Consider the following 10,867-nt stretch of genomic DNA (forward strand, 5'->3'; position numbering starts at 1 on the left):
CCCTCTGTAGGGCTGCTCAAGAGAGGTAGGAGCTCTTGGTTGCGATGGGCAGTAGACATGGGAGATGGGGCGCAGCCTCCCTGGGCCTGGCCCAGGGAACGAGGGCAGCGCCCGGTGTGCAGCGCCCCTCGGCCCTCCCTTTGCTATCGTCGCAGTAACCGTTGTGAGACAGCCTTGCTCTGTTCCATCTTGATCCCCGCTGTTTGTTTTGTCCTTTTGTCTTGTGTGTCCTTGTGTCTGTGGTGGTTTGGAAGCCGGGGGTTTTATGGACGGAGTGGCTTGGCCTCGTTCTTTAAGTCTTCAGCGCCCCCTGCCACTCCGACTGAGAAACAGCCTCTTCTTCCTGCCTCCAGGCGCCCCTCTCCCCCCGTGAGCATGCGGGACACCTACGGCACCTCTTCGCTCAGCAGCAGCAGCAACTCGGGCTCCTGCAAGGGCAGCGACAGCAGCCCCACCCCAAGGTAACCAGTCCATAGCGCCATGGGGAGGCCGCCTAGCCTCGCCCACCTGCTCCATTGGCTATCCGTCCGGGCACATGGAACAGGGACCCGGGCCCTTCAGTGGCTCCGTGAGATTTCCCCATGGGGGTCTTGTGTGTGGAAGCCTCTAAAGCGGACTGCTACGCAGAGTCTGAAAGCCCTTGCCCGGTCACTGGCTCTGCTGGCAAAGAGCAGCGTTAGAGTCTGAGCCAAGGGCTTGAAACCCCTCAAATCCCTTAGTCCCGTAGGTTGACGTCCCCGCAGGACGCTTGCGGGAATTGTGCACGTGCAGTAAGGCAAGGCGTGGTGCGATGAGGGTTTTGAACGGCCGATCTGCCGGTAGGTCGTGTCAGAGGAAGGTTTTGCCCTGGTGTCCTCGTCCAAAAATTTCCCCCTCTCTGCTCCATTTTCTTTCCCTTCCATCACGTTGATTTCCAAGCACTCTTTTCCCTTTGTCGCCTTCCCCGCCACCACACGCGGTGTTGCATAGAGCACTGTGCGCCACTTGTCTGCTCTCCTCCCCCACGCCCTGGTGACATAGCGTGAGATCCTTCAGGAGGAACGGCACCATGCAAACAAGAGGTTGTTGTTATTGTCCCTTTGTGATGCCCGGAGGATGTTGGACTGGAAAGCAGGAGACCGGTGGACTTGTTGGAAGAGGAGAAGTTTGACTCTACCCTGGGATAAAGGACAGTTGAGCATGGAGCACGTGAAATGGCCCCAAATATTAAACACAGCTCCCATTGCATTTCTTTCCCTCTTGGGCATAGAATTCCCCCTGGGGATGCCGTGAAATGCTGAGATACCTGCTGCAGACAGCTAAGTTGGTCCCAGGGCTGTAATGGATCGTTTCTATCCCTCTTCTCCACTCCCAAACCTAATCGCTGGTTCCTCAACAAATGGCCCAAGCTCATCATGGAGAAATTGACCAACTTCTCGCTATAAGTAAACATATGGCCCCCTCCGAGTTTGCTGAGAAGGACTTAGCGGCTCAGAAACCCCACTGTCTCTGCATTACAGCTACTGTGAGCCCCTCTGCTCCCTGCCTGGCACCAATTCTTTGCTTACATGTCGCCTGTGTGTGTTGCAGCTAACGGACCAGCTCTCCAGTGCTGTAGCAAGAACACTTTGCAGACACAGTGCACAGCTGGCTTGGTTTGTCGCGTGCCTCTTCGCCCTTCTTGTGCTGCACATCAGATCTGGGCCTTGCTGTGTCACTTGTCGTGCTTGACTCAGCCAATACAACAGGAAGTGTCAGGACTGGGTAAACGTCGGCGCTGTGGCCAGGGGATACATGGAGTGGGGTTTAACAGCTGAGAAGATATTTCTACTTTTCCTGTCCCCCCATTGCCACGCTTTGCTCCCCAGTTAATGAGTGCAGTTCCACTGACGTCAGGGCAGCTGTGCTGATTAGCCCCAGCGGAGAATATGACTCGTTGTCTGCTGTGTTTTGTGTGTTTGGGGTTGGGGGCTGTATCGAAGCCCATTGCAGATGGGCCCCCAAATCTCCTTGGTTCTCCAGAGGCACACACAGCCCAAGGGTGCCCTGTTAGGATAGATATTCTGCTTTGAATTTCTGAATGAATTCACTGTTTGGGACAACGATGGACTAATGATACTAGCCAGAGTCTGTGGCTGGACACTGCACTGGGCTTCCTCCCGTAGCTCTGACAATGACCCACAACTCTCATCCATGGTTCACTCCCTGTTTTTCCAGTCCCAGGCACCCATGCAGGCATGTCAATACATTTCCATCCTGAGAGGCAACCCCCTCTTCTAGTTCAGCCCTGGCCTTCTTGAGCAGCGGCTACTAATCATGCCCCATTGTCCAGTGGCTTTGTGCTATGGACAGGTGGCCGCCATCAGCCTTGATTTGCGCGTATGATGCCACCAGGATTTGAACGTAGGTGTGCAGGAGAAAAAGCTAACCCATGACTGACTACTCACCCCGCCCCTTAGAGTCCTCTGGGTGACCCTTCGTGGCCACGATGAGCAACTGCCTCAAGCAAGTTCTAATCCAGAGCTCTCTGCCTCTTGGAAACGTGCTTCTGGTGACGTATTCCAGGGGCGAGATCCCACCTTGGACTCTCTTTAGAAAATCACTAAGAATCTTGCATTGCCGTGGGAGCTTGCTCAGAGAGGTCAGGGTGTTTGCTGTCTGCAGGGTTCCCCTCTCTCCTAGCAGAGCTCTGCGACAGATCTACCCTTCTCATAGGTCCAGCTTTAGTGTTAGCATTCGAATGTGTCAGTAACCAGGGCCGGCGATGTTTCTGTAATAAACATCTTTTTTTTTATCATGAACCCTTTCTTTTGCTTCTGGTGGTTGTATTTTCCAGGGCTAAAGTGAAGTCCCTCTCCTGGGAGATGCCCCAGCGCCCAGTCTGCTGATAGCAGAGGGACTGTCGGCTGCTTGGGGGCAAGGGCCTGTCTTCAGTGTGTCCGTACGATGCGTTGTACCCCCATGAAGCTCTAGTAATAATCACCACCACCATAGCTCAGGGCTGCTGCACAAATACTGTCTACCTAGGCCGGGGGGGGGAGGGAGGGGGTGTCCTAAAGGAGCCTGGTCAGAGGACACCTGCTTTATTTTCTGAATGAAAATATGTGATATTCAGCAGTTCTTAATAGTCTTACCATGTGTCCCACTTTAGGAATATCAGGGCTCTTACACTGCTGGGTGTTGGGGGGCAAGGGGGGTCTTCTGTTAGTCGCACAGACAGGCTCCTTTCTCCAGTACCGACCTGGAGTGCTCTAGGTGTGGTCAGCTGAGCGCACGCTGGGATGTCTCACAGGAGTCCAGGAAGGTGTGTAGTCCAGGGGGTTTGTACTTCAGATCTGAGAAGTGGGGAGGAAAAGGTTAAAGTTCCCCACTTGGTAAAACTCCTCTCTCCCTTTGAGACTCCTGGCTCCTATCAGCCTGTGTCCCCGTGCCTGGCTGTGCTAGAATTCCTGCCAGCAAAGGCAAGGGAATGAGCTGAGCTGAGGTCCAGGTTGGAACGGCTCTGTGCGGAGCAGCACTGACGTGGCTGGGATTGTTTTACGTGTAGTGCTTGGTGGGGCTGTTGACTGTCCTGTTTTCCTAGGCGGCCCATCAAGTATAGTCTGTGCAGCGATAACCATGGGATAAAGCCCCCCACTCCTGAGCAGTACCTGACCCCCCTCCAGCAGAAGGAGGTCTGCATTAGACACCTGAAGGCCCGGCTGAAGGACACCCAAGAGAGACTCCAGGACAGGTAAGTGCTGACGCAGATGAGCAGGTAACAGGAGGGTCCCAACACCAGTGGGGATGAGGAAATGGGAAGGTTGTAACTGAATGCATAGGAACCTCCAAATCAGTGTCTAGTCTCTGACAGTGGCCAGTATCCACTGCTTCAGAGGGGGGAGCCAGAATCCATGTAGTGGACAACTATGACCAGAGGGGAAACAGCCTTCCCAGCTGCAGGCAATTTGTGGTTGGTTTGTGCCCTGAAGCATGAGAGTTTATATCCCGTATATAGGATAAAAATGTGTAGCTGTGGATGATCTCATTATCCACATGAATGTCTAATCCTTGTGCTAATCTGACTAAGCAGTCAGTAACATCCTGTGGCAGTGAGTTCCACAGGTTAGTCAGGAGTTGTGTAAAACAAAGTGTTTCTTTTTATCAGTTTTAAGTTTGTTGCCAAATTTGGAGATTGCAGAGACCGTGATTTTCACCTGGCAGGTTTTTGACTCTCCCATTCTCCATCAAGTTGCTCTCTGATCTGATTTTCTTGAGCAGCAGATATTAGTACACTGTGGTGTTCTTATATTTCTACCTGTATACTGTATATCTATTGAGCATTGTATATGAATACAAATCCACATCCCCCCGTCCTCGTCCCCCCAATACCTAATATCTTAGTGATGTAGGAAAAGGGATGGAGTTGTGAACTAGACTCATAGAGTCTACGGTCAGCAGGGACCATTGTGATCATCTAGTCTGACCTCCTGCACATCTCAGGCCACAGAACCTCGCCCACCCACTCCTGTCACAGACCCCTAACCTCTGGCAGGGGTACTGAAGGCCTTAAATCATGGTTTAAAGACTTCAAGTTACAGAGAATCCACCATTTACTCTAGTTTAAACCTGCAGAGCTAAGAAGATTCTCATCTGAAGGGACCACAGTAAGAGATGGTCACAGGGTTTCTATTTGGCTGTCCCTGCACTTTGCTTCCCTCAGAAAGTATCCCCAAGGCCCCTATGTGCTTTCTAAGCCCCTTCCCCACTGAACACACACCTCCCCAGTGCTGCTGTTACCCAAGGGAACCTGGGATTGGAGAATCTAATCACAGAACAACTTTGTGCCAAAATACTTTGTGTTTCGGTTTACGACCATTTTTACCCATATAAGTCCTGTCTGCCCTTCTCCTTGTATAGAGGATCCTTGCGTAGGTGAGAGGAGAAAGATGGTGATTAGGGGGTTTGGACAATAAATTGCCCTCAGAGAGTGACCCCAGAAATGCACCGTCCAAACTGTTAGCGTGGACTGTCAGCACCTATGCAAAATTCCGACCTCCAGGCGTGTCACGCCGGCCCCCTCCGGTTGAAGTGGTGGTGATTGTCTGTCTGTCTGGTGCAGGGATACTGAGATTGAGGATCTGAAGACCCAGCTCTCAAGGATGCAGGAGGACTGGATCGAGGAAGAGTGCCACCGTGTGGAGGCCCAGCTGGCACTCAAGGAGGCCCGGAAGGAGATCAAACAGCTAAAGCAGGTGATTGACACCGTGAAGAACAACCTGATGGAGAAGGACAAAGGCCTTCAGAAATACTTTGTGGACATCAACATCCAGAATAAGAAGCTGGAGACACTGCTGCACAGCATGGAGATAGCACAGAATGGGGCTGTGAAGGAGGAAGGGGCTGGGGAGTCGGTGGGGGGCTCTCCAGCCCGGTCGCTCACCCGCAGCTCCACCTACACCAAGCTGAGTGACCAGGCAGCAGGGGACAGAAACGCTGGGGACTCACAGACCCTGTCAGCTGAGGAGGTGGTGGACAGTGGCTTCGTGGCTGCAGATGACTCGCTGAGCCGGACGGACTTGCTGGAGCAGAGCAGCCTGCTCTCATCAGGGGTAGAGTTCTGCACAGAGGAGGGGTCTCTACAGAGCTCCTTCACGCTGGGCTCCAGACTTCCCACCAGCTCCACCTATGAGAAACTTCTGGGTACACAAGGCAGTGTGGAGGCTGGAGTGCAGGCGAGCTGCATGCAGGAGCAGGCCATCCAAACTGACTTTGTGCATTACGAACCGGACCTGGACACTATCCTGGAAAAGGTCATGAAGTCCCAGGCTTGCAGTCTGGGCAGCCCCACTTCAGTGTGGGTGTCCGAAATGGAAGACATAGTGCCCAGCTCAGAGACTCAGGCCCAGAACTTCTCCGGGACCACGGACTTGACGGCAACTGAACCCAACTCCGCTGTGGTGGTGACTGCAGGAGATGGGCCAGAGACTCCGGAGGGGCAAGAGGGCTGCCAGGGACTGGTGACCAACAACCCTGCTGTGCACCAGCCCTCGAGCACTAGCCAGTCGGTGAGCGTCGTTTGCACCCTGGAGGAAGACACTGCCGAGCTGAGCCAAGAGCCCGCAGTACCGAAACACTATTGGAGCCGTCATTTCCTTGTGGATCTGTTGGCCGTGGTGGTGCCGGCGGTGCCCACGGTAGCCTGGCTGTGCCGTTCTCAGCGGAGGCAGGGCCAGCCCATATACAATATCAGCTCGCTGCTCCGCGGGTGCTGCACGGTCGCTCTGCACTCCTTACGGAAGATCAACTGTCATTCCGTTAGCAGCGTGCGAGAGAGCAGCCGCAGCTCCCAGCCCTAACTCTCCTCTTCCACCAGCCAAACACACTGCACGTGCTTCAAGGTACGACTTCGCGAAACGACCAGAATTTATTTGACCACTGATTGTAAATTCCAGACACATGAAACGTTCGTTTTATTTATTCGAAGAACATGGGCAACTTGAAAAGGAGGACTTGTGGCACCTTAGAGACTAACCAATTTATTTGAGCAGCAGCTTTCGGGAGCTACAGCTCACTTCATCGGATGCACCTTGACATCCTCTGATCTGCTGCATCTAGAATCTGCACTTCCAGGGGGCCTGCCAGGGGCCTGAGGAAATGAGCTTCTGGGTTTGCTTTGGCTTCTGAGATGTTTGAGGAATTAAAAAAGGCCAATTCTGGAAGCGCAGAGTTGAGGGGGGGCCACCCCAGCCTCCTGCTGAAGGACACTTGCCCGGCAGGCGATGTAGCTGATGGATTCTGCACTGTCCACAAGTGAAGTTTGTGTAGCACAGATGTGTATGTACAGGGTGCGTCTACACAGCACAACCTCCTGCGGCAGCAAGGCTCAGAGCCCGGGTCAGCTGTCTCAGGCTCGCGCTGCAGGGCTACATATTGCAGTGTCAGCATTTCTGCTCAGGCTGTGAGACCCTCCCCGCACCAGGTATCGGAGCCCAGACTCCAGCACAACCCCAACTTGCTGTTTTGAACCCTGCTGCAGAAGCCGGAGTCCATTAACCTTATACTCTGAGACTTGCTGCCACAGGACCCTTTTTTGCTGTGTAGATGTACCCATGGTCACTTCATCTAGGGAGAAAGAGCACTACAAACCCTTTCCTGGACTGATGGATCCCTTCCCCCTACACCTTTCCTCCCCTGACTAGTCCTCTTCTATTGTTCCCTCGGGACATGGCTGGGTCATTTGAAAGGCTAGCTGCCCAGCTGGCCTTTTATTGTATCGTACTTGTTCTTACAGTTGTTCCTGAGTCCCAAGAGGAAAACACCATGCCTGCCGTCAGCGTGAGGGGAGCCCTGCGGGTAAAACCCTGCCCGGGGCTCTGGGGACACAGGTTAATGGTTGAAGTGGCTGTAGCTCTCAAGTGACGTTGCTTGCAGAGACTCATTTTAACGTGTCGAGAACAAAGGGGAAATCAAGACGGCATGGGCAGGAGAGATGGGGACAAGGGCTAGAATGGGGGAGGTGCCTCTCTAGAATAGATGTCCTTATTCCCAACATGCTTTGCAGAATAAACGGGGAGGACTGAATTCCCGGTTTGCAGAGAGGAGTCTAGTCTAAATCAGTGTGAGAGCAGGTGCAGAACGTGGCTTCCCTCCTTCTAGGAGCAGGGTGGAGCAACGAGGGTTGCCCAAGTCTGCTCCCGTTGCCAGTGGCAGAGTCAGTGACTCAGAATCCCTTCCCCCAGAGGAAGGGGTCAGAGGACAGAGTGGACAGATGCTTGCTTACAAATTCACTTTGGAAACCACGTGAACGTCACTCCCTTATCCTTGTCCCCTCCTGGGGATTTGGACCTGTTGGTTCAAGTCCTGCTTTGCTGACCCAGTTCTAAAGCTTTTCGCCTCCTGGAAGATGTGACAGTAAGGGCCCAGTGGCCAAGCAAGAGAAGCCAGATATACCTCATGTGAATCTCCATAGCCAGAGCCACCTGCTGTATCTCTGTGCAGTATTGCATATGCACCCAGGTTGCCCATGGTGAGAACTCCTTAAATTCTGTATCTTTCATTCCGTGCTTTGCACCATGTTCACTTTTTGCAAACAGAAGCTCCATTGTGGAAATTTCTCTGCTGCACACCTCAAATGGCTGCAGGTTTCAAAGACAGGCTGACATCTGCACTGCAGGTGCAGGGTTTAGGGTTACACTCAGACAAGGATGAGCCAAGGCCCCGGAGTCCTTTGATGCTGCTCTGCTTCCATCCCAGCTCTTCGTCCTGGGGCAGGGAGAAGCAGCTGGGGTTTCCTCGGGCCGGAGCCGCGGCTCCCTTCAGTACTGGAATGTCCGATAGGAGTGCAGGGTGAGAGTGTTTTGGTTACACTAGGGGTGGGGGGGCATCTGGCTGCCCATTGCCGCAGAGCTTTCGGTGCTGATTCTGACAGCTGGAGATGCCTGAAACGGGCATGGAGTGGTGATTTGTTTTCAGTGGTGGCAGGGACAGAACAGAGAAGGCAGAGGGCGATGCAGGGCACAGGGAGCGCGTAGCCCTGTTCTCTGGAGGCAGCTTGTTTAAAACTTAGGCTGGCAGAAAACATCTTCAAGTGGCCTCCTGAAATCCCTTTAAAAGCCAAATTTCACTGCCGAGATTGATCAGCTGGGGACAAATGCCTAGAGAAAATGAGGCCTCATCCAAACCAGTTCCTCTGCCAATCTAGATGTTCAGCGCAAGCCTGCTGGCGTACGCCCCAGCGTTCCGACGGGTAATCGGCTCGGGGTTATCTGCAGTGTTCAGCCCTGAGAGTGCATAAAGTCAACTTGGGGTTTGGGTGGCCTTGCCCCTGTCTTCTCTGTGAAGTGAGTGACCCGAAGGGCCAGGCTTTCAGAATGGCGAGTGCATTTTTGTGTACACACACTCACACACACACGCATGCACAGTGATAACTATGCACGTATACTTTGTTTACAGAATTGCACACGTGTTTCTGAATCTGGCTGCAAAGGTTTTGTTTACCTTGACGATTACTTGAACAAACAATGTTTCTTCTTTTACGTGTCCCCCCCAGCCGCCCCCGGTCCCGCTGCCATCTCCTCCACACACATTGGGCAAGGGAGTATTTATTTTAATAGTTTCATTTTGTGATGGTTTAAAGCGAGTTTTCTGGCGGGGTCCAATCATCTGGGGCTGATCACATTGGTACACCTCCCAGGGTTTTTTGCCCTTTGGTCAGACTGTCAAACAGCTTTATTTAGACTTTACCAGAGATGGCTGGCTACCTTGGTCATGTGCCCCCCCCCATTTGTTGTGGGGGGCAGGGGGGGCAGAGGGGTGTTGCTGCATGTGTTGATGATGCCACATGCTCGTACTTTCACAACCTGTGTCCAGCACGTCTGGACTGTCGCAAATCAATATCCCTTTGAGACAAGCGCTTGTTGCAGGGTAAAAGTGGGCTACTGATTTTCAAAATGTGGTAGCCAGCGGGGGAGCCTGGAGTGAAGGAGCCTTGGGTTTGATAATGTAATATAAAGCATTTGGGGAGAAATAGACAAAATCCAGTCAAAATGGCAACTGTAATTGGAACTAGGATCTAAGGCTCTTGTGCAATGTATTTGTGAATGTGTGTACATGTCTGTTAGACGATCCAAAGCTCTGCCGAGAAATCAGTGTAGGGTTATATTTGAAAGAGAAATCTATATATTTTTTAAATACAGAACTTAAAAGCTGTAACCACTTTTTGTTCCCAGGGGCCTGTAATCTTTGTCTGTTGGTGGATGTAATAAATGGCATTGGATCTCTGCCGTGTCTGTTTCCATGTAGCCAGCCGTAGGCTTCTGCTCTGGAGAGAGCTGGGCTGGAGCGCACGTTCCGCAGATGTTCCCCTTCCAAAGTGTCCCCGCCTCTGAGTGGCGAAACACTGCTAGGGTGAGGGCCCAGCCCAGGGGTGGCCAACCCATGGCTCCGGAGCCCCATGCGGCTCCTCAGAAGTTAACGTGCGGCTCCTTGTCTAGGCACCGGCTCCGGGGCTGGGGCTACAGGCGCCAACTTTCCCATGGGCCGGGGGCGGGAGGTGCGGGGAGGGGGAGCTAACGGGGGGCTGCTGACATATCACTGCGGCTCTTCGGCAATGTACATTGGTAAATTCTGGCTCCTTCTCAGGCTCAGGCTGGCCACCCCTGGCCTAGCCCCTGCTACATGGACTTGAAGCCTGGACCCAGAATGTGCATTCTGCTCCTGGGGCGCTAACGAGCTCTCAGGCCTGGGCAGTCAAACCCGAGCCAGGGATGGAGAAGCAGCAATGCCCAGAGAGCCTTGTGCTTGAGGGCTCAGCGGAGGCTTTCAGGCAAGCTGCATTGGTGGGGTCCCGTTTCCTTCTGTGGTGTGTGTCTCAGGGAGGGCTAGGGAAGTAGGAAGGCTGATAAAGCAGACAGGGGATAGGGCACTCCTCGTCTAACTCCTTGATTCTCAGCGTGGCAGAGGCCCAGGACAACATCCCTTGCCAGCGGTGGCTCTCGTGGACCATGGAGAAAGGAATAAGACAACTTCTGCTAGTGTTGAGTACAGCGTTCTGCGCCAGGACTGGGGAATTTATGCTGCAGGGTGTTAGGACTTCAGTCCACCAGTCCCCACTACGTCTCTTTGGGTAGCAGCCTGGGTGTATTGACATGCACCTGTCTTTCTGCCTTGAGGCCTTTCCCATTCTCACCTCCTCTATGCCTTAATCTGTGATGGGACAAACCCCCTCTGATCTGATCTGCTCTGCAAACACCTCCCTCAAGCTGGCCTGGGATTTAACTGAGGAAGAACTCATGCTCATGGTTCCCCCCCACCCCAGTTTGTCACGTCCCAACTTGTGCAAAGAGGAACAAGTGCGAATGCATTGCTATCCAGCCGCAGGGCTCACCCTTCAATAGTAAACTACTTT

At 53.1% G+C, this 10,867-nt stretch overlaps 1 protein-coding gene across 2 annotated transcripts in view; it reads left to right on the forward strand.

The window, feature by feature from the left end:
- The window catches only part of SNPH (syntaphilin), a 33,250-nt gene extending 23,521 nt beyond the window's left edge, over positions 1 to 9,729 (forward strand). Inside the window, exons 4-6 of one of the 2 annotated variants that reach the window (XM_074969539.1) lie at positions 255 to 461; positions 3,563 to 3,712; positions 5,081 to 9,729. In XM_074969539.1, coding sequence (XP_074825640.1) covers positions 255 to 461; positions 3,563 to 3,712; positions 5,081 to 6,317 — 1,594 coding nt within the window. In that variant the 3' untranslated portion in view covers positions 6,318 to 9,729. The remainder of the gene's footprint in view (positions 1 to 254; positions 462 to 3,562; positions 3,713 to 5,080) is intronic. The other variant, XM_074969540.1, reaches the window with a different exon arrangement.
- Positions 9,730 to 10,867: the final 1,138 nt, after the last annotated feature.

The sequence above is a fragment of the Natator depressus genome, chromosome 13, assembly GCF_965152275.1.
Source record: "Natator depressus isolate rNatDep1 chromosome 13, rNatDep2.hap1, whole genome shotgun sequence".
NCBI lineage: Eukaryota > Metazoa > Chordata > Testudines > Cheloniidae > Natator > Natator depressus.